Source organism: Schistocerca serialis, chromosome 3 (assembly GCF_023864345.2).
Source record: "Schistocerca serialis cubense isolate TAMUIC-IGC-003099 chromosome 3, iqSchSeri2.2, whole genome shotgun sequence".
NCBI lineage: Eukaryota > Metazoa > Arthropoda > Insecta > Orthoptera > Acrididae > Schistocerca > Schistocerca serialis.
The window spans coordinates 345,194,662-345,219,773 of NC_064640.1; the positions used below are offsets into that span (position 1 = coordinate 345,194,662).

Genomic DNA, 25,112 nt, shown 5'->3' on the forward strand with positions numbered 1-25,112 from the left:
GACATCAAATGCTTCCTTGCTTCCCTACCATAATTCATCAAGGGTATATTTATTGGGATTGGGACAGTTAGTGTGCATGTCAGAAGATGCTCCACATTCCAGTATTTGCCACAATCACATCTGTTGCCATACTTGATTAGACTTGCCTTCAATGGAGCTACAAGCTTTCTGGTGCTTTTCAGGCTCCTACAAATCTTACATCTCAAGTTGTTGTCACTGGGTATCTCCCATAGTCGAGGGTAGTAATTCCAAGGTTTGGTGAGGTCTTTGTTCAGAAATCTCTTGCAGGATTAAGTCTGCCAGGTATACAGAAAGCTCCATAAGAAATGACATTTATTAATAAAGGTATGCTTAACCCTTTTGCTTCTACAGATGTGCTCTCATTGAGAGCAGAATGGTATTGCATTCCATTCTCATTGGTTTTTATACCCAGCATATGGCCAGGTGAGATGCACACATTCCAGTCCTGATGCATTGGGAATCAAGTGGTCATAACAATCATATTTAATAAACAGTTAAAGATATCAAAAAGCAGGTCTTTGCGAATAATAGCAAACAAAGAGACAAATATGTTGTATACCTGATGTGCATTCATGTCCAAAGGAACACTGCTTCATACTTCTGAACAACACAGGCACTGCAATATCGTATTTATCTGCCAACACTGGGCAAACGACTTTCAATTAAAATGTCTCCCCTGTACAAGAATATACAAAATGGATGTAGGAGTTCAGTTTGTAGACCCATGCTTGATGACAAATGGAAGTCTGGGGCTGACTGTGTAGCGTGTCTAACAACAGCATCACAATCAGAGAACTAACTACAAACGCAATCATTAAGAAATGAGCAACGAGTGTGAACATGTTCGTTGGTTGGTTGGTTGTGGGGGAGCGAGGACCGAAGAGTGAGGTCATCGGTCCCACAATCTATGGTGTCAGAAACTAAGGGAGGAACAACACCAAAATGCAGTCCAGTAGATGGGAAGGAAAAATGAGAAAACAAAGGGGCATAAGGAACATCAGGTGGCAGGAAGAGTAAAGAACAGGAGGAGTGGGGAGGAGGGGGAAAGGTGGGAAGGGGAAAAAGCAGGGGCAACCCAGAGGCACTACACATGACGGGGTGCCGGCACTGTCACCGGCACATCCCAATCCCCATGCTGTACCATGGTCACGGCACAGCGTGGACAACACTAGGGTAAGAAGTGACAAGAAAGGGTGGGTCAAATGGCACAAGAATCAGACAAAATGTCTGGCAAGCACAATGGTCTCCCAAATCAACACCAATGATAAACAAGGGATTCAAATAAGGGAAGGAAATTCCGGTACTTAAATCTAGGAGGACAAATCACTTCCACAAAGAAAACTGAGGATGGACGTAACCATACAAGGGTCATCCGCTAGCACCCCTAACAAGGAGTGCGGGAGGAAATATTTAGTGCAAAGGGCCAAAAGGTGAGGAAGTCCAATCAAATATGGATCACCATCAGGGGAGGGGGACCGCAACAAAAAAAGTGCAGACTGCTCTTTATAGTGCAAAAAATGATTGGTGAACAAGGTATGCCTGATATGGAGATGGTTGATTTCTCCTGGGAGAGGTGGTAGGAAGAATGTCACCTGGCAGGAGTCTGGTTAATCGCATGAAGACTAGGCCCACAACTGAACAAAGAGGAATTTGTGTGAAGGTATAAATCCACTCTGAGAAGGGTCACACACAATAGGGGTGGTAGGAAACCCCCCTCCCCACACTCAGCCAGACAAACAGTAAATTCGTTACCCGGGATACCAACACTGCCAGGAACTTAAAAGAAATCAGTTGAACAAGCATCACAGCCAAGTTGAGAAAAATGGTTGTGGGTGAAAGGGACCAAGGCATTGAGGGGAAAAACACCAGGTGATAGTCTGAAGGCCACTCATCGAATCCATATGTAACAAAAGCTGGGTGAGGGAGAACCATTTAATACAGCAGAAAACCCGCTAAATGGCCATCAGTTCATAGTAAACACCCCACATGTGGCAGGCACGAGACGGTGTTCCATGCCAACAGAAGACATGAAGGCATATTCCACATGACTGGTGGATTTACAGCCATCGGCATAAAAAACAGTAGCATCCCAAAACTCTCGTAAAAGCGGGCAGAACGAACTGCAGAACACTACCAGAGCAATGGAGACTTTTGGCCCTGGGAGAAATCCAGCTGAATCCAGGGACGAGGAACTAACCAGGGGGGTCGGGAGGGGAGGGGGGGGGGGGGGGGGGTTGGGGGGGGGAAGGGGGGGTTGGGAGAACATGGGGAACAGGACAATGAAGGAAGATGGAAACTGCAGTGAAGAGAGACAAGGCGGAGCCCAATCGGTAAACCCACCCGAGGATGACCGATGGAAACTGCAGAGAAGAGAGACAAGGCGGAGCCCAATCGGTAAACCCACCCGAGGGTGACCAGCAGGCAGGTGATATCCCAGAGCCAGGAAAAGAATAGAATATGAGGGGTGGGCAGGGAAAGAGCAGATAGCAATAGCACAGGAAACCAGGAGCTGGGACCTCTGAACTGAAAGGGGGAGGGGACCCAGTGCCAACCAGAAGACTATCAACAGAGCTAGTGCAAAATGAGCTGGTTACCAAACAGATACCACGATGGTGGATCAGGTCCAAGAGGAGCAGTGTGGAAGAATCAGATGAGCCATAAACTTTACAATCATAGTCCAGATGGGAAAGAACTAAGGCCCAATAAAGGTGGAGGGAAGTATAATGTTCCACACCCCAACAGGTGTGGGCAAGGAACTGAATGACATTGAGTATTTGGCAACAGCCAATCTTCAGAAGGTGGATATGGGGGCAACAACGTAAGCTAGTTGTCAAAAAGAAACCCCAAGAAATGGAACTGGGGTACCACTGCCAAGCATTGGGTGTCAACGCAGAGCTCCGGATTGAGATGGACCTATTACAGTTCCACTGAGTAAGCACAGAATGGAAATTCAAATGGGAGGTGGACAGGCTGAAGCTACTCATGCCACCAAATCATCATCCATCACAAGGATGGGCCAATATTCATAAACAAGAAACAGACTGAGCAGCAAGATCTGGAATGGAGAGAGAGTGGGCAACCTTGGAGCACACGTTGAAGAGAGGCAGCAGGCTTTAGGTCTGGAAGATGCCAGAGGAAATGGTCCCATTAGGTGGCCCCATCACTGGCAGATGATGATGAAGAAGGGGAACACTTCTCCGGTTGGATAGGGGGAACAGCACCCAGAGCGGTGGGCATGGGAACCACAGGGGAGGGGGAGGGGTGAGGAGAGGGAGGCAGGACTGGGATAAGGAGGAGGGAGATGGTGGAAAGGACATAACAGAAGCAAAGGTAGATGTCACGGACACAGAGTGATGACTGTCATATTTCTGACAAGCCTCTGTTTAGGATAAACAATCAAGTTACTTTTACTCATGTGTGTTCTTTTCCTTCTCATAAACTAGGTAATCTGGTGAGCATAGAGAGTGATGGTCGTGACAATTAACACACATGGGTCGCACAATGCAGAGGCTCACCTCATAGAGTGGGCATCCACATTCACCACACAAAATGGCCGCTGTTCAACAGGAAGATGCGCTCAAAATGTGAAAACTGAGAACACATCATGGGTGGCGGGATGTAAACACCAATAAACCATAACCCTGACCTTACCGGGAGGGGGGGGGGGTATCCCCCTCAAATGCAAGAATAAAGGCAGCAGTATCAATGATCAATGCAATTATTCTTATGACCATTCTGAACATGCCATGCCAAACAAAGTGAATGCCTAGATGTTCCAGTTTGGCTCGGAGTTCGTCACCAGTTTGAAGGATGAAAAATTACATCCTGAATCATATTCAAAGACAGGTGAGCGATAATGGACACCGGGATGCTGCCAAGATGGTCAAAGGCACTAAGGACCACAGACTGGGCAGCAGAAGACATTTTGATAAACAGTGAACCAAACTGCATCATCTTACTCAAAGAATACACTTTACTGAACCTGTCTACGATAGTTTCTACGAAAAATAATGGCTTGATGGTGGTGAAAGTGTCACTGTTACTCCTGGTGCAGACCAGGTAGTGGTGAAATGGTTGCACTGCAAGCTGGCTAGTATGGCCCTCCTCCCAGAGGGTAGTCAGAGAAGGGAAGATTGCAGGGTCATAAGAAGCAGCATAAGGGGAAGCATTCCCAACTAAAGAGATGGTCATTGAGGAATGGTCAGTTTTTTTGGAGCTTTGTGTGTTTCTGGCATGGCAACCACTGCCAGGAGTTCTGATGCTCCAGAATGACAAGAAACCACACCTAGGCATATATAGGAAGGTAGCAGCTCAGGTATCAGAAGTGTGATTCCTGTGTTGTCAGGGGTCTCAATCAGAAGGGTGCATAACAACTCCACAACACAGACTGGCTACAGTACTGGCTATGTAGCATTAAGATGATAACACTGTTGAGTAAAAGATGAAATAGGGATAAGGCCACACACACCAAAGATGCTAAGTAAGATGTTCTTTCTCAGTTGGCTCACACTACTGAGACAGGATTTAGAAGAGGAGGACAATCCGAAACCGTGACCAAAAACACTGAACGGAAAAGATGAAAAGAAATCAAAAGGATCAGAAACCGGAATCTCACAAAAGAGCCTTGAGTCCCCTCAGGGGAGTGTGAACAGGAAGATAATCTAAACCACTGAGTATTGACTGGTCTTGACACAAGAACTAGCTCATATTACAACAAAAAGTATTCGTTTCTGAACACATACTTCTGGATACCTTTTTTACTATCCTGCTTTATGGCCTTGTGGGCAGAGCTTTGTTTTGCATTTGATCTCTCCATATTCAGTTTCACTGTCTCATATAATCTGATCATTTTCACAACTGCCATTAGCATATGAGGTGGCATCCATTCACTGTAATGTACCTATTGGACGTTACTTGTTGAGGTACCAGTGAATTACGATAAATGTACAAGCAATCATGTCTAGTTCATTTAGAGTAAAATATGCATAGGTATCAGAAGAGCTCTCAAAAACACTACATTTTGCTAAAGCTCAGAGAACTGTAGCAATATATAAGATGATTTATGATATAACTCCACAACACAGACTGGCTACAGTACTGGCTATGTAGCATTAAGATGATAACACTGTTGAGTAAAAGATGACCCAGAAGAAAGCCACTGTAAGTGTGGCCCAAATACTAGTTTCTCCAGAATAATGTTTTTCATTATGGCATGGTATGGAATTCAAAAAACTTTTGTGTCAAATGATCTATGATGTAGACAGGTCATTTATTCATGATCACCAGCAGAAGAAATAAGGCAGGAAATAAACAGGTTCATCAGCATGTCAATGATGTTGAAAACACATACAACAATGCATGAATAAAAAACACTTTGCACTCTGCATGAAGATGAAGACAATAAATCAAAATACTGCAGGATGACTAGGTACAGAAAGATTTTGTGAAACCCATGCTGTCATCAGTGATAAGCAAGACCATTGTTGTTCTAAAAATACTGGGACTTTAGACACGAACAGGCGAAATAATTACTACCGACGTACTACCTCCTCCTCGTGTCTGGGCTTGGGAAAGTATTAATGGCAACAATAAATGCTATCAGCTCATCAACAGACTGGTCAAATATATGGCATAATTACTAAGACAGTTCGGCGCTGGATCTATCACATGAAGAATGCTGAAGACGTTTTGATATAGCAAGAATCTCTTGATGAGTATCAATGTAATAGTGTGATTAACCCAGGTGCCTCTCAGAGAGTTCTGGCATCATTAGTGCAACATTTTAAGACACACATAGTGAGACTTCTGGTAAGCTATCACACTCGCCTTCAGTATGGTGTATGGAAGACTGATCAAGTGGACTGTGTACCTAACGTGCTTCACATAAGATGCAAAAAATAAAACTTCTTTTAGTACTATGGAATCGACATGTACATTTATACTCAGCGAGCCACACAATGGTGTGTGGCGGAGGGCACTTTACGTGCCACTGTCATTACCTCCCTTTCCTGTTCCGGTCACGTATGGTTTGCGGGAAGAACGACTGCCAGAAAGCCTCCATGCACGCTTGACTCTCTCTAATTTTACATTTGTGATCTCCTCGGGAGGTACAAGTAGGGGGAAGCAATATATTTGATACCTCATCCAGAAACGCACCCTCTCGAAACCTGGACAGCAACCAACACTGGGATGCAGAGCACCTCTCTTGCAGAGTCTGCCACTTGAGTTTGCTAAACATCTCCGTAGTGCTATCATGCTTACCAAATAACCCTGTGACGAAATGCGCCGCTCTTCTTTGGATCTTCTCTATCTCCTCTGTCAACCCAACCTGGTACGTATCCCAAACTGATGAGCAATACTCTAGTATAGGTCGAATGAGTGATTTGTATGCCACCTCCTTTGTTGATGGACTACATTTTCTAAGGACTCTCCCAATGAATCTCAACCTGGCACCCACCTTACCAACAATTAATTTTATATGATCATTCCACTTCAAATCGTTCTGTACGCATACTCCCAGATATTTTACAGAAGTAACTGCTACCAGTGTTTGTTCCGCTATCATATAATCATAAATAAAGGATCCTTCTTTCTATGTATTCACAATACATTACGTTTGTCTATGTTAAGGGTCAGTTGCCACTCCCTGCACCAAGTGTTTATTTGCTGCAGATCTTCCTGCATTTCGCTGCAATTTTCTACTGCTGCAACTTCTCTGTATACTACAGCATCATTCGCAAAAAGCCGCATGGAACTTCCGACACTATCTACTAGGTCACTTGTATATATTGTGAAAAGCAATGGTCCCGCAACACTCCCCTGTGGCACGCCAGAGGTTACTTTAACGTCTGTAGACGTCTCTCCATTGAGAACAACATGCTGTGTTCTGTTCACTAAAAACTCTTCAATCCAGCCACATAGCTGGTCTGATATTCTGTAGGCTCTTACTTTGTTTATCAGGCGACAGTGCGGAACTGTATCGAACACCTTCCGGAAGTCAAGGATAATGGCATCTACCTGGGAGCCTGTATCTAATTATTTTCTGGGTCTCATGAACAAATAAAGCGAGTTGGGTCTCACACGATTGCTGTTTCTGGAATCCATGTTGATTCCTACAGAGTAGATTCTGGGTTTCCAAAAATGACATGATACGCAAGCAAAAAACATGTTCTAAAAATTCTACAACAGATCGAGGCCTATAGTTTTGCGCATCTGCTCGACGACCCTTCTTGAAAACTGGAACTACCTGTGCTCTTTTCCAGTCATTTGAAACCTTCCGTTCCTCTAGAGACTTGCGGTACACGGCTGTTAGAAGGGGGCAAGTTCTTTTGTGTACTCTGTGTAGAATCGAATTGGTATCCCTTCAGGTCCAGTGGACTTTCCTCTGTCGAGTGATTTCAGTTGCTTTTCTATTCATTGGACACTTCTTTCGATGTCAGCCATTTTTTCGTTTGTGCGAGGATTTAGAGAAGGAACTGCAGTGCGGTCTTCCTCTGTGAAACAGCTTTGGAAAAAGGTGTTTAGTATTTCAGCTTTATGCGTGTCATCCTGTTTCAATGCCATTATCATCCCAGAGTGTCTGGATATGCTGTTTCGATCCACTTACTGATTTAATGTAAGACCAGAACTTCCTAGGATTTTCTGTCAAGTTGGTACATAGAATTTTACTTTTGAATTCACTGAACGCTTCACGCGCAGCCCTCCTTACGCTAACTTTGACATCGTTTAGCTTCTGTTTGTCTGAGAGGTTTTGGCTGCGTTTAAATTTGCAGTGAAGCTCTGTTTGCTTTTGCAGTAGTTTCCTAACTTTGTTGTTGAACCACAGTGGGTTTTTCCCGTCCCTCACAGTTTTATTCGGCACGTCCCTGTCTAAAACGCATTTTACGATTGCCTTGAACTTTTTTCAGAAACACTCAACATTGTCAATGTCGGAACAGAAATTTTCGTTTTGCTCTGTTAGGTAGTCTGAAATCTGCCTCCTATTTCTCTTGCTATACAGATAAACCTTCCTCCCTTTTTTTATATTCCTATTTACTTCCATATTCGGGGATGCTGCAACGGCCTTATGATCACTGACTCCCTGTTCTGCGCTTACAGAGTTGAAAAGTTCAGGTCTGTTTGGTATCAGTAGGTCCAAGATGTTATCTCCACGAGTCGGTTCTCTGTTTAATTGCTCGAGGTAATTTTCGAATAGTGCACTCAGTATAATGTCACTCGATGCTCTGTCCCTACCACCCGTCCTAAACATCTGAGTGTCCCAGTCTATATCTGGTAAATTGAAATCTCCACTTAAGACTATAACATGCTGAGGAAATTTAGGTGAAATGTATTCCAGATTTTCTCCCAGTTGTTCTGCCACTAATGCTGCTGAGACAGGAGGTCGGTAAAAGGAGCCAATTATTAACCTAGCTCAGATGTTGAGCATAAACTCCACCCATAATAATTCACAGGAACTATCCACTTCTACTTCACTACAGGATAAACTACTACTAACAGCGACAAACACGCCACCACCGGTTGCATGCAATCTATCCTTTCTACACACTGTCTGTGCCTTTGTAAAAATTTCGGCAGAATTTATCTCTGGCTTCAGCCAGCTTTCCGTACCTATAACGATTTCAGCTTCGGTGCTTTCTATCAGTGCTTGAAGTTCCGGTACTTTACCAACGCAGCTTCGACAGTATACAATTACAATACCGATTGCTGCTTGGTCCCCGCATGTCCTGACTTTGCCCCGCACCCTGTGAGGCTGTCGCCCTTTCTGTACTTGCCCAAGGCCATCCAACCTTAAAAAACCGCCCAGTCCACGCCACACAACCCCTATTACCCGTGTAGTCGCCTGCTGTGTGTAGTGGACTCCTGACCTATCCAGAGGAACCTGAAACCCCACCACCCTGTGGCGCAAGTCGAGGAATCTGCAGCCCACACGGTCGCAGAACCGTCTCGGCCTCTGATTCAGATCTTCCACTCGGCTCTGTACCAAAGGTCCACAGTCAGTCCTGTCGACGATGCTGCAGATGGTGAGCTCTGCTTTCATCCTGCTAGCGAGCCTGGCACTCTTCACCAAATCAGATAGCTGCCATAAGCCAGAGAGGATTTCCTCCGATCCATAGCAACACACATCACTGGTGCCGACATGAGCGACCACCTGCAGATGGGTGCACCCTGTACCCTTCATGGCATCTGGAAGGACCATTTCCACACCTGGAATGACTCCCCCCGGTATGCACACCGAGTGAACATTGGTTTTCTTCCCCTCTCTTGCAGCCACATCCCTAAGGGGCCCCATTACGCACCTGATGTTGGAGGTACCAACTACCAGTAAGCCCACCCTCTGTGGCCACCCGGATCTTGCAGACTGAGGGGCAACCTCTGGAACAGGACAAGCAGCCATGTCCAGCCGAAGATCAGTATCAGCCGGAGACAGAGCCTCAAACCGGTTCATCAGACAAACTGGAGAGACCTTCCGTTCAGCCCTCCGGAATGTCTTCCGCCCCCTGCCACACCTCGAGACGACATCCCACTCTACCACGGGTGAGGGGTCAGCCTCAATGCAGGCAGTATCCCGGGCAGCCACAGCGGTAGTCCGATTGGGGGATGCGTGGGACGAGCTGACTGTCCCCCGACAAACCCCCATCCGGACTCCCACAGTGATGCCCACTGGCAACAGTCTCAAGCTGTGTGACCGAAGCCAACACTGCCTGAAGCTGGGAGCGAAGGGATGCCAACTCAGCCCGCATCCGAACACAGCAGTCGCAGTCCCTATCCATGCTAAATACTGTTGTGCAAAGAACGTCTGAACTAATCTACAGAGAGCACAAACAATTCGACACAACATTTAAACAGTTATTAAAATACAAGCTTGCCCAGTAAATGCAGTAATGATGCTACTTGTACACTGCTCAGCGGCAGAAGGTAACTGTACTGTCAGTAACACACGAAAACTATTTGAAAGAAATAAACAAAGGACAGACGACTACGCAACTTTACACGTCACAGATATTAAAATGCAAATCTGCCCCTGCTAAATACGAAAATCATTTGATGGATTTAACTGAACAAGTGTGCTAAGAACACTCAAACAAATTTTCAACTTGACTACTACACTTATATGAACGCTAAATAAGCTACTTGCGCACTGATGGCACACTGCTCGGCAGCAGAAGGCTAACTGCACTGTCAGTAACGTACAAAGAATCATTTGTCGTAAAGTATTTGTATGCAACTGTTTTTTTGTTTTACTTTGAACTTTATCCTTATGCTGTGAAAAGTTTCGTTCACATAAATCAACTCAGACGTTTGGAAGAGTAATTTGCCAAAGACATGTTCTCATGCTCCACTTGGAGATGCGATGTATATAGCCTGACGCAAAACACACGAGGCCGATATGGCAGCTTTGAAATAGTCCCCAAATATATAAAAGTAGTGGTATTCACCTTCAAAATAGGACCCATTTGAGTCCATACAACTCTGTTCATTCCTACCATTGCTGAAAATGCTTCTACTGTGTGTTTTCCATGAGGCTGTGCAGGATCTCATCTTTGACAAATCAATACTACAGCTTCTAGATTGCACATATTTTACATACCTAGATTGCACATATTTTTACATACCTATGTTGATACAAGAACAGTCAATATGTCTTGTTATAAGCATGCAGCTCAGCCCAATCATGTGTAATTTTTCGAATACTCAGGATGTTGTGAGCATTACTCCCCATCAATTATGCATCACAGACAATTGTTTGAGGGTCAGATAGAGTATACTGCTAATACATCTCGAAATGAGATGTCACAAGATGGCTTTGTGCCAGGGATGCTGCCACAAGTTAGGTTGGATATCATAATTATTCTGTACTATTTGTAATAGCTGTACATAGATTACAAACAAAAGAAATCTATATGCTATACAAAGACAGGTTCTTGTTTCACATTGTTAACAAAAATCTCAAAAAGTACCTGACTGGGAGAAAGAAAATGCTTTGTTATGCTGTGAGTTTTAACTACAAAAGCGCGGCATTTAAATGCTTAGACAAATTATTTCTCTCAAATACACACAACAATGTGCTGATGTCTTTTCTTCCTTGCAGTCTGTTTTCACAGAAAACAGGAAAGTTGTATTTATGGTGTATCTACTTATGATTAAAATACTATTATCGAATCTGAATTTGCAATAACAATAAACAAGGCTCAAGGTAAGAGATAGGGAGGAAGAGCAGATGGGCAGAGAGAGGTGAAAGGATGAACTGGAGGGAAAGGGGGGGGGAGGGAGGGAGGGAGGGAGGGAGGGAGGGAGGGAGGGAGAAGTAGATGGGCAGAGAGAGGGGTCAGGGGCAGGAGCAAGAGACTGGCAGAGAGAGGAGGCATGAACAGCAGACTGAGAAAGAGGGAGAAGAAAGAGATTAGGATGTATATCCAATTCCCATACATATTTAGCAATTGCGAAGCACTGCCAGATTCACTAGTATTTTTACAAGTACAGAAATTGAGCTAACAAGAAAACTAAGGTATACGGAAATTCTAAAACTTCATGTTCAGCACATATCTCTCTCTCTCTCTCTCTCTCTCTCTCTCTCTCTCTCTCTCTCTCTCTCTCTCTCTCTCTCTCTTTCTCTATGGCAGGAGCAATGTAAAAAACTAAAGTATGACTAAATTTGTGAAGTTTGCTTTCTACTGTTATTTGATTAAGGACAGATGCTTAATCCCTGTTTCTATGATTTTTCTATTTACTAAAATATATTGACATTCTACTACTATGCAGAACTGTACTGCTGAAAACCGAACGTTTCCAAAACTGACCAGAGAAAGTGTGTCGGATGAAGAGGGTGTAGGCACATATGAATGCTGGTGGCTCAGCGGTAGCCTACTTTGTTTCAGAGCTGCACTGCTTGTCATATGAAGTCCTGTGTTGGGATCAGATAGCTTTGTATTCTTCACCTGCTTCGTCAAATACGAAATCACTGCAACATACGAAGAAAATTACACTATTAAAATGGCAAAATAACAAAAACACAAATATGAAAATGTATATGGGGCTGAATCCTGGGAAACAAGGGGGTAAGTAGGGAAGGAATGGATAGTGCCTGGAGTGGAGATGGGAGGTCAAAGGGGGGGGGGGGGGGGGGGGTCTGTGAAGTAGCCAGGTCCTGGGAAGTGGGAAAATGCAAATGGCAGGTTCCTAAGAACAGGGGTGGGGAGGACTGTGTCATAACCAAATGCAAACTAAGCAAATCACAGCCATCGACATAGCATATAGAAACCAGGAGTGATGCTAAGTAGATGGCCAACAACACATTACAGAGAGCAAGTTACAACTGCAAGTGACATGAGCATAAAGCAGAACTGATGAAAAAACCAGAATAATCCTTAGTAATACCACACAATCATGGTTCCTCATCAAATTCCAGGTCCAGAAAAGTGAGGTAACAACTGTGTTTGGGAATCAGTATAATGAAGACTGCACAGACAAGTTATGAATTATTGAGCCACCCACCAGGACAGAAAATTATTGCCTTTAGCAGGCCACTGGCAAGGTACATGTGACAAGTTTGCCACAACCTCAGAAGGAGAAGGAGAAGGAGAAGGAGAAGGAGAAGAAGAAGCATCAACTGTCATATCTGACGCAAATCATACTGTTCTGAGTCTTTCCCTAAATTGCTGGAAATTAGAGGGCAGTAAATGGACACATTTGAAGCAAGGGAAAGACAGAATAAGTGCCCAGGTTCAGAATTGGAGTTTGAAGGGATGTTAGTGGCCAAGTGCACAAGCACAGGGGAAAGTAAGTGACTGCAAGGAGGTAGGAGGGGGGAGGGGCAGGCAGCAAGTGGTGGAGTCTTGGTAGTGGAGGAGATGGGGCTCAGTCCTGGTGCAGGTTGATGATATAGAGTATGGAGGTGGGTTAACTGGATACATAAGATCAACATGAATGTAGTTCACTACCAAATGGCTTTTTATTTTAGGCAGTATATTCATGTTTCATTAGTTTTTACAAATCACTGGTTGCAGTTGAGTAGGAAACACCAGGGGAAACTGGCTGGGTTGATGGTAGAATAATTGGAAGGGGTACTGCTATTCCTTAGAGTACACCTGTAGTCACAGGTGTGAAGGCAGCAGCTTTTTCATGGAGTTATTTAGACTTCACTGCATCATTATGATACAACATCAATAAAAGTAAAAATTTTGAGCCTGATACATGAGAAGATACACTGAAGTGACAGAAGTCGTGGGATAGCTCCTAAAAATTGTGTCAGATCTCCTTTTACCCAGTGTAATGCAGCAACTTGACACGGTATGGACTCAATAAGTCACTGGAAGTCTCTGCAGAAATATTGAGCCATGCTACCTTTATAGCCATCCATAGTTGTGAAAGTGTTGCTGCTACAGGATTTTGTGCACGAACTGACCTCTCGATTATGTTCCATAAATGTTCAATGCCATTCATATCAGGCGATCTGGGTGGCCAAATGATTTGCTCAACTTGTCCAGAATGTTCTTCAAACCAATCGCAAACAGTTGTGGCCCAGCGAGATGCCAAATAGTTATCCATAAAAATGAACTCCATGACTAGTTGGAAGTGGCCTCCAAATAGATGAACATATCCTTTTCCAGTCAACGATAAATTCAGCTTGACCAGAGGGGCCCATCCATTCCAAGTAAACACAGCCCATACCATTATGGAGCCGCCACCAACTTGCACAGTGTGTTGTTCAAAACTTGGGTCCATGGCTTTGTAGGGTCTGCGTCACACTAACACCACCATCAGCTTTTACCAACCTGAAGTGGAGACTCATCTGATCAGGCCACTGTTTTCCAGTCATTCAGTGTCCAAATGAAATGGTCGCAACATTCGGAGAGGCACTGTAGTCGACGTTTTGCTGTTAGCAAAGGTACTTGCAACATTTTCTGCTGCCATAGCCTATTAATGCCAAATCTCACGACAATGCCCTAACGGATAAATTCATTGTACATTCCACATTGATTTCTGCTTTACTTCATGCAAATGCTGCTGCTCTCAATCATGAAGTGAAGGCCGTCGGCCTCTGCGTGGTCCGTGGTGAGAGGTAACGTCTGAAATTTTATATTCTTGCCACTCTCTTACCACTATGGATTTCATAATATTGTATTCCATAACAATTTCTAAAATGGAATGCCCTTGTGTCTAGCTACAACTAACATTCCGCATTCAAAGTCTGTTAATTCCTTTCATGCGGCCATAATCATGTCATAAACCTTTTCACATGAATCACCTGAGCACAAATGACAGCTCTGCCAACTCACTGCCCTTTTATACCTTGTGTATGTGATACTACTGCCATCTGTATATGTGCATATCGCTATCCCATGACTTTTGTCACCTCAGTGTATAAACAAGGTTAAAATAAATAAATTATTCCAAAAAATTGAGGGAAAATGAAGTGAAGATTTAAAATTGTCATTTGCTATATAGTTTTACATCTGTATTCTGCAAACCATCTCAAGATGTATGGTGGAGGCTTCTTCGTGCACCAGTATTATTTCTTCCTGAAGTTTCTCCAGTGTTACCACCTTGCAAGATGTCTATGGGGGATGTAATGTGTTGATTGGCAGAGTTGTTGCATGTCCTCCTGAGGGATATCATGCCAAATTCTGTCCAATTGATGCATTACGCCATCAAAATCCCGAGATGGTTGGATGGCTCTGCCCAGAATGCTCCAAATGTTCTGAGCTGGGGAAAGATATGACATCCTTGCTGGCCAAGATAGGGTTTGGCTAGTGGGGAGACAAGCAGTAGAAACTCTCACCATGTGCGAGCAGGCATTATCTTGCTGAAATGTAGGCCCAAGTTGGCTTGCCTTGAAGGGCAACAAAATGGGTATAGAACTGTATTGTCGACGTACTGCTTTGCTGGATGGGCGTTCTGTTACGAAACTAAATGTCACCCGAGACCACCACATATCCCACCACTATCTGGGGCATCTCCAGACATGTCTTTGCTCATCATTGGGACTCATCACTGAAAACAATTTTACTCCAGTCAATACAGTTCCAGGTGGCAATGACCAGCAAAGATGCAATGACCAGCAACGATATGTCTGGAAATGTTCCTGACAGTGGTGGGACACCAACCTGACTGTCACCTGCCATACAGACTGACAACCAGGAGTGATTGTCTGGGGTGCGATTTCATTTCATTTTGGTTGTCATCTGCGGCACCCTTACAGCATAGCAGTACATCAATGATATTCTACACCCCGTTTTGTTGCCCTTCATGGCAAGCCATCCTGGGCTTACATTTCAGTAAGATAATGCCCACCTGCATATGGTGAGGGTTTCTACTGCTTGTCTTCATGCTAGCCAAACCTTCCAGATTTCCCGGTTAAAAATACACTTTCTCCTGAGTAAAAACACACTTTTTCCGTCTTAAGTGACAGTTTATTTCCCTGCACTTAAGAAAACGAAACTCAGGGGAAAAAGACACGTTTTGGAAATATCTTTGATGTGCAGCAACATGTACGCTGCGTATTTTCGTATTACGAAAGTATACATTGGAATTCCACCAAACACCGCATGTTACTTTCCGAATCACTGAAATCGAGATTGCGATGTGCTTTTGTAAGCCAGTCATAGCTCATGTCATGTGATCTTGCCAGCCGATGACAGCGAATATTTAGAGCATAGGACGCGTGATGTAGTCAGTCAATAGCAACATCATTGTTAAGTAGCGATAACACACAAGTTAATGGTTTAAATTAATATACACAGTGTTGCTACAAGAAAAGCAAAGCTTTAACATATAATATTGGTCTCTAAGGTTAATAATCTGCAAGAGAAGCTAATCTTTTGCATATAATGTTGACTTTTTTGTGCGTGTTACACTTTAAGATATATCCCACAAATGTGCGAGTATAATTTTTAATAATGACATAAATGTCTGATCTTCAGGGTTCGAAATTCTTCTAAATGGCTCGTCATCAAAGAGTTGATTTTTAAATGAGAGTCAAACGTTCTGTGATTTAAGAAATTCATGGTACATTCTCGCGCATAGTCCAATTTACGTTTAAGTATATTTACTTTGAAAGTAACGCTTTTCAAACCAGCATTCGCAATATTTTTCCTCAACCTGTTAGAAATAGGTTAGTTTCAGCAGTTGCCAGAGAGCGCCAGGTAACAGGTGACACCGCGCTTGCACAGCTACCATGACGTAGGAAGCCCATACGTACGTACATGTAAAACATTAAAAGATCTTACATTATGTAAAGCAGCAAGACATCACAGGGTTCTCCAAGAGCATCAGAATTTCGTGAACCATACTAAAATGTGCACATTTAAACTGCAACTTAAAGTACACGTTCGTATGTCCAGATTCCAATGACGTAGACCTCAACCTGATATTAAGCTTTTCAGTGTGGTTTTTGGGATGTAAATTTTCTTGGAGCACCAGTACTGTATTACATCATGTTTGGTTTTTTATTATGGTGTAATGCCATATGTGCTAGAAGATGAAAACGTGCACTTGAAACGCAACGAACAGTTGAAACTAGCCAGTACTGTGGAATTAAAATTTTAGTTTCAAATACATTGATTGTCTCTGCGAAAAAGGTTAATAAAAGCCAAATTTCTTCAGCAAACACACAAAAATAACTTCATTGTTCTGCAAGGCGATTAATGCTTGACTGTCAGAAAGGTGGAAATAAAATAAAATCTGAAACTAATAACGTATTTTAGCCTTCCGTAATTATGTGAATGTATTTTAATTCACCTGATACCTCCCGGCCACAGATATGCATTTTGTTTCATTTGCGAGAGAGTAAAGGAAGGGGAAACAGCAAAATCACTAAACGTAAACACGGGTCACGTGGAGACTACCCACCATAACTCGGGCTGCTCTGCCCATCAGCCACGGGATCTACGATATTTGTGAACCGGGTCAATACTAAAAAAAAAAATAGAGTTTTCAAAAATATGTGCATCTTGTAGGGCACATCATTCTGAAAAGTTTGAAACATAAAACATATGTGTTCGAGAAAATACATGTTATTTGGTCTTAAGTGTGCCAAAGAGCAGTGCCATGCCTCTTTATACAGCATTCTTCTATCGCACGTCACCGTATTTTGCTCTGTGTAATTGAAACGTGTATATTTTGTAAGCGATGCCATCAAACTATATTCAGGACAGTGGAAATTGAAATGTCCTGTGGTGCCTCTCCTGCTCCCAGTTGGCCGCTTTGACAGCCTGCCCCTCTTTTTTATTTTTATTTTTTTTAACTCGCCATTAATAGCGGATGGGATTATTTGTAATCGGGAGAACAAGAACTCTTCAAAAAATTTGCACTCTTTATTGTCTATTAGCTAATAACTTGCTGTTATGTGTGACAAAAATTAAATATAGGATGCATAAAACCAATATAGACAAGAGACAAGCAAGAAAGTACACATTTCTTCAGTCTTTACCTCCTAGCATTTTTTTTCTCTCTAATCTTGCTACAGCTTTACATGGCGTACTTCTCTTTCTGTGCAAGAATCTATCACCTCACCAAAGTTCGTCAAACGTTTTGCTACATGATAAATTGAAATTTCGTTATCTAATACTGAAAACGCTGTTAATACAAATAACACCCACGACTGTTGTGGTTTCTCGATCTGATTACATCTATTCTGTCACAATGCTAGATAAAACAAAATAGGCCTTTCTAATATTGCAGCAGTTTTGTAACACACACCAAATAAGCGAGACTGTTTTGGCACAAATAGTCATTTTTATAACACGACAGAATATAATTCACAAAGTACCGATATCAAATGCCTATTAGGCCTACTACAAACAAAAAGATTTATGTTAGGAAATAGTTTCACATTTCATTCATACGCACCAGTTTCTCAAGCATGAGATCGAAAAGTAGTATTACGAAATTTTTATATAAATTTGGAATCTCCTTATTCTTCCATAATTTGTGTGATGTCCCCGTTTCTTCTGCTTCCTCGTTCTAATAATCTTGTCATCACAAATTCTGTAGCTATTCCTGCCATTGTCAAAATTTGTTTGCCGGTTAACTTCAGTAACCCGGCCAGAATCACCAGTTTAGTTACCCCGCGATTATTCTGCAGTTAGTAGTTGTTACATATTCGTACAAAACTTTTTCCGTGTTACCTCCAAAATAGAACTTAAGCGGCTGTTAGCCGGGGACTGTACAACTGTTCCTTACTAGTGTAGCGATCTGGCCAAAAATTTTCTGTCAAAATTTCATTTTCTTGGATACAACGAGAAGATAATACGTAATCTTCCTCATTTGTTATTCCTGTAGCCGTTTATTTCCATTCTGGTAGACTGAATCTATGGATTTCGCTAGTAATTATAACAACGCTGATCATTCGGAAACCCAATCAACCACATAATACGACAGCGATTGCCATTCATCCGTTCGGCATTACTCCGCTCAGCTGGTATAGCCTCATCCCCTTTTGCCTGCGGAAAGTTTATTTCTAGATGCAACGGGGATTCCCCTGGTAGAGACATCACGTACACTATGCACGCATTCAAAAATCAACTTATGATTCATTCAGTGAACTTAAAACGTGTTCAAACATGTTCAAAAACCAACAGGGATGCGTTTCAAAATCATATAAATCAATGTGCGTTGGATGGTAGACGCTTTGTGAAACAAGGTTTTTTCCCCCTCGAGAATATGAATTTGGCGCCCCTTTTTCCGGTAGCATCCAGCTGCTTGCTGTGACTGCTTGCACAGCCAACAGCCACATTCCTGTAGCCAGAAGGGGGAGAATCTACTACTCAAACGCAACTCAACAGCGCATGCGCATGAGACCGCTCGTAACTGCTAACACAAATCAAATGTAAACAGTAGTGACTTCACACTCATCGGAGAGAATTTGTTGTTATGGAGTATTGCATAGTCTTCCTAAAGCCTTTGACACATTTGCTGTTGGCAGACGCTTGCATGAGGACTATGTGTTGTTGTTGTATATGGCGCATTTCCTTTACAATTTAAGTTATTTTCCTTTTTTCTTGTTTATGTTTTACTGTTAAAGTATTACTCTGCAGTAGCGGGATACAGTAATATCCTCTGTTAGAGTAACGGTTCTTACCAGTCAAAATTACAAAAATTTAACTGAAAATTAAAACAATGAAAAATTCCCGGAATTCTAAAAAATTCCCGGTTTTATCCCGGATGAAAAAATTCCAGGGTTTTTCCCGGACCTCCCGGGTCGTATACACCCTGTTCCGTTCTCTTTCTCTCTCTCTCTCTCTCTCTCTCTCTCTCTCTGTCTCTGTCTCTGTGTGTGTGTGTGTGTGTGTGTGTGTGTGTGTGTGTGTGTGTGTGTGTGTGTGTGTGTGTGTGTGCGCGCGCGCCATTTCATTCTTGCATGTGGTGTGCGCATATTGACAACTCAACACTTCTTCTTTTTGGTGAGTAGTCTCTTTTAAGCTAATCATATCGCTCTCTCAGACAGGACAACACCTTTACCTTTAGGCATTTTATATCACAAGCTTAGTTGATTGCCACATAGCGCTAATGGTTTAGTTACTATTGTTGGCAACTCTTGATGCGTGGGTGAGGGAAACACAAGGCGGCGGGGGGGGGGGGGGGGGGGGGGGGGGATACGGACACCGTAGTGGTGGAAGGGTGGCATGCATGAGCAAGTAAAGCAGTTCTGTTAAGTGGTTATTTTGATAACACATGACCTACTGTTATAGCACCCAGTACATTTCCATAGATGGTGAGCATTTATTGGAGACAAACGTGTTGTCCAGACTGCCCCAGGAAAGCATAAGTGCTTGTTCTCTACACCCATAAACTATCTGACAGACAGAGGAAGCAGCTGTCTGTGACTGTTTGCTGATGACTCTGTAGTGTACAGCAAAGTGTCATCTTTGAGTGACTGTAGAAAAAGATCACAGAATTTATATTTGGTGTCACACAAGACAGCTTTTTGTAAATGCAGGAAAATGTAAGTTAATGAAAAAAAGAGTAGGAAAACAATCCTATAGTGTCTGAACACAATGTTAGTTATCTCCTGCTTGACTTGGTCAGGTCTGTTGAATTCTAAGCATAAATGATGCAAAGCAATATGAAATGAGATGAGCACATAAAGCCGATTGTAGGGAAGGGGAATGGTAAACTTATATTCACTGGTAGAATTCGCAGAAAATTTTTTAAAACTTTATTTGAAATGCACCAATTTTCATATATTATGAACCATAAACTTATGTAAAAATACTGAAAATATTCTCATAGTGATAGTTTGTTCTGAAAATCATAGCATGATCATGCTACTCAAAATACAAACATGTATAAAATCCAATTGGCACTTCCTGCATTTGTTTGGACGCCTTATATATGTTAGATGAAAAATTCACAGCTAAAAATAATGTGGAAATTGCCTTCAACTAATGAACTGCAGGAAAATATATAGTATGTGCCTCAGAGTTGCACGGCTATGTCTTCTCATAAGTTTGAAATAATCTGTTGCACTCTGGCAATCACAATATGGCACAAAACTGCAGCCAAATAGAAGCTGGGAACTCACACAATCATTGCAGTCTGGAGGGACACAGAAAAGTGATGCAGTTGAGCCAAGTTAAATTTAAATCTAAACCCGCATGAGCATGCAGGCTAGGGTGAAAATGGATGTACGAGACCACACACATGACATTAATGTGACTTATTCTTGAGTATTGCTTCAATGTTTGGGATCCCTACCATGTTAGATTGGAGGAGGACACTGCAGCAATTCAGAGATGTGCTGGTAGATTTGTTACCAGTAGATTCTATCAAGATGCATATTTAGGAAATGCCCCATTAACTAAAGTAGGGATCTCTGGAAGGAAGGAGATGTTATTTTCATGAAACACTACAGAGAAAGTTTAGAGAACAGACAATTGTGAAAAACTGCAGAACAAGCCCACTGCCATGAATGTGCATCTCACATAATGACCGCACAGATAAGAGAAATAAAGGCTTGTATGGAATCGTATAAACTGCCATTTTTCCCTTGCTCCATTTGCGAGTGAAACAGGAAAATGGATGTACTGTGGTACATGGTACCCTAAGCCATGAACTGTATGATGGCTTGCAGAGCATGTATGTAGAACAAGAAGTTGACTGTATCATTTCAAAACCAATTCTTTATGACCTATGGACATATCAATAAAATTATCCTTCAGAAGTAATGGAGAAGATTAAGGGCTAAATCTGTATTAGCTGCTATTGAGAAACAAAGCACAGACTCTACCCATGTCAGTATAGTGAGTAATAGACTAGGTGACTCACAAAAGATGTAAGACCCACCCTATTTCATGAATGGTTCAAGACATCGAAACAAGGTTTTTGACAAATGATAGAATGCAGAGAGACACGAAATGTTGCTGCAACAGAAACATTCTTAACTCTTGAGTTTACTGAATATTGAAACCAATATGGTTAATGGAACACTTTACTTTTTTAATGGCATTCAAAAGCTCTAGAAAATACAAGTACAGTGATTTAACAATTGTTAATGTTGATGTTGAAACTTTTCTCATAAATATCCATGGAAAGTGCAGAAACTGAATGACAAGGCAATCTGAAACAGCTCTTACAGTATAAACAATGCCATGTGGGGTACACACATTTGAAATAGTTTCTGCAAATGCTTTCTGATTTGCATGTAGTTGCATTTACAAAAATTGTACATGAGCTTGTATTTATGTCACATAAAATAGGGTCAAGAGAAAATAAATTTTATCCAAACAGCATAGCAGTATCTTCTTGTTACACGTAATAACAAAAGCCTGGCACAAGAGCCCCTTTGGTGATGTTTACAGCACAACAGATCTGATACTTCTGTGAAAAAATTCAACGTCAATACAGTATAACAAGTGTTTTATCACTGTAGTCATGTTTTCAAGAGCTTATTTCAGTATCTCGATGCACACATAAAATAAAATGTGTGTTACATGTTAGGTTTGACTCTGTGTACATCAATACTACAGAACTTCTGTTACACTACATCACTATTGTGAGAAATTTCAGAATTTACAGAAGAGGAAGAGAAGGAGATTCCGTATCACCACAGCTATTCTCAAAACCTCTAACAGACATTTTCAGATGTTTAAACTAGGGAAATTAGGTAGTAATTTGTGTTAATGAAATATGCCTGAACACCCATCATTATGCTAACGATGTACAGTTTGCCATTAGTTCAAGTTAACTCCAATAACAAATGAAAAAACTAATAGAAAATTTTGAAAATAGTGCTGGACACCAATTATGATAACACAAAAATGTATAATTAACATATCAAATAGAAAGTAGTACAAATTAACAATGAAGTCATACAACCAGTTTATGATATTTTGTATTTATAGCAGTTTAAGACAATGACCACATGGACATGAAAGGAAATAAACAATGCAGTAGAACTTTCCTGCAGTGCTTTTGTTGACCTAAGCAGAACTTTTTACAGCAAGGTTACAATTTATGTGAAACAATTCACAGCCAGTGTGTGCTATCTGTATCACTCTATTACAGTGAGACAAGGGCTTTTAATGCAAGAACCATTCAAAAATGGAGAGTTGCTCAGAGTGCATGAGGAATTTTTGAGTAGGGCTTTATCCATCAGTAAATTTTGAGTAGATGATGATGATGATGATGGCTCTGAGCACTATGGGACTTAACTTCTGAGGTCATCTGTCCCCTAGAACTTACAACTACTTAAACCTAACTAACCTAAGGACATCACACACATCCATATCTGAGGCAGGATTCGAACCAGGTTTTTGGGAGATTTCAAGAGGTAAGGAAAGAGCAAGGTGACCAACTGGAAGATGGAATAATGATATTAGAAAACACACAAGAGAAACATGCAGATACTTTTAATTCAAAACTGAAATACATGAGGAATTCTAGAGTAGGGCTTTATCCACCAGTGAATGTTGAGTTGTAGTTGATGACGATGACGATGATGATTTTGACGGCAGCGACAATGATGCATGATACCCCTTAATACCATAGATTTTTCGAAGATAAAAACCACACACACACACACACACACACACACACACACACACACACACACACACACACACACACAGAGTAGGTGCTGCTTATGTTGGAAAGCAAACGGCATTTTTTTCACAGTCCATTTAACAAGATTTATGATGTGTTCAATTAAATTTTTACTCCATTAACTCCAAACATGGAACATGGTTTGCCATTCACTTCGTTATGTTCAAGTCCTAATTCCTAACAAATTTTTAATTTAATGACAATGTACATTGTATTTTGGGAATATACTTCTTTTTCTGCCAATACTATTGAATAAAATTTCAACTAAATTTATATGACTGTGGTAGCAACACCATTTTGTCATTATACGTAAAATTTTAGCTCAATTCAGCCCCCCCCCCCCTTTCCCATTGTCCATTGCAAAATGTGCTAATGCCTTGATTTTTATTCTAGTCTTATGGAATGAATATTTTATATGCCATTGAAATTCACTTCATGATGGGGTTTATGCCTTGGTGCAACTAGTGTTATTTTATTGGTCAGCTTCAAGAAGCTGAGCTAATTAACCTATGGGCAATATAAAGATAAGACACTTAGATGAAATCCAAATATTTAGAGATACATGTTTGAATTTGAATGATAATATTCATTTTTGCCAATGGCCTCACTGCACTGGGATCACTGGCTCCCATCAGATCAACAAAGTTAACCGTTGCTGGGCTTGGCTAGCACTTGGATGGGTCATTCCTCGTGTCTGGCAAGTGTTGATGGCAAGCAGGATGTGCCCTTGTGAGGCCAATTGAGGAGCTACTTGATTTAGAAGTAGCAGCACTGGTCAGGAAAACTGATAATGGCCAGGAGAGCAGTGTGCTGACCACATGCCCCTCTGTATCTGCATCCAGTGACACCTAAGGGCTGAGGATGACATGGCGCCGATTGGTACCATTGGGCATTTGAGGTCTGTTTGGACAGTGTAGTTTTTTTTTTTTTTAAATTCTTGCCTTTATGTAAGACTTATTACTATGCTTGTATTGCACATTTATGGTAATTTATATTACTGCCACTAAACTCTATATCTAGGAGTTAAGACCAATTTTCTTGGATTACATCACATCTGGCTTGTTCTACTTATGTCTAGATGTTAAACATAGTATTTATTCTATTTCACATATTCTGTCACTTCCCTCAACTGCTCCTCATAAACTGCTAGGTCATTCCACGTTTCAGTATACCAAATTTTGATAGCATTTAGAAATTCTAATGTAATTGCTATCCTGCTTGATGTATTTCCTTTATGATGTTTTCAATGTTATTAATGTCTTGGGAGCGAAATTACGTGCATTTCTCAGAGGAAATTAACATCCATCACTACATATTTATGGGGCGATGTTAGTTTAGTCCCCATTAAATCTACATCTACATACATACATACATACATACTCCGTAAGCCACCATACGGTGCATGGACTTGGTTCAATGTCTCCCTTTAATCCACCTTCCTGGTGGGGAATCTCACACATTCAAGTAGTATTCAAGAATGGATAACACTTGTGTTCTACACATGGTCTCTATGATAGACGAGATACATTTTGCTAGATTTCTGGCAATAAACAAAAGTCAGCCATCCCTCAACCATTCACCTTCCCTGCAACAAACCTTATGTATCCATACAATTTTGTATAGCTTTGCAACATTATGCCTAGATAATCGACATGACTGTGTCAAGCTGCACACCACTAACCCGAATATTAAAGGATTGTTAGTCCTACCCATCTGCATCAACTTATAATTTTTCTACATATCGAGGAAGCTGCTATTCATCACACCAAATACTACTGATAGATTTGTTTGTTGGACCTAAAATCCCTTGTAGGTCTTTTTTTTTATGTTCTACACAGTTAAGCCTTCTATGAACTTCACTGTCATCAGTTTAGAGAACACAGTTCTTAGAAATCGGTCCCAGTTTAAGTAGGACTTGAGATTTGTTTTTTAGCTTCACTGACAAAGGTACTTTATCAAAGTGTGGAAAGGAAAAGTTAAAGTGCATTATGAAAGGATCAGTCTGATTTTCGGAGAAGCAGGGGCATGTGAGAACTAAACTTAGTGCAGCA

General features: G+C 41.7%; 1 protein-coding gene across 3 annotated transcripts in view; it reads right to left on the minus strand.

Moving 5' to 3' along the window:
• LOC126471610 (spindle assembly abnormal protein 6 homolog) overlaps positions 1–25,112 on the minus strand; it is a 269,622-nt gene that overhangs the window by 31,783 nt on the left and 212,727 nt on the right. For all 3 annotated transcript variants that reach the window (XM_050099849.1, XM_050099848.1, XM_050099850.1), the window contains one exon: positions 11,820–11,980. In XM_050099849.1, the coding sequence (XP_049955806.1) occupies positions 11,820–11,980 (161 nt within the window). The remainder of the gene's footprint in view (positions 1–11,819; positions 11,981–25,112) is intronic.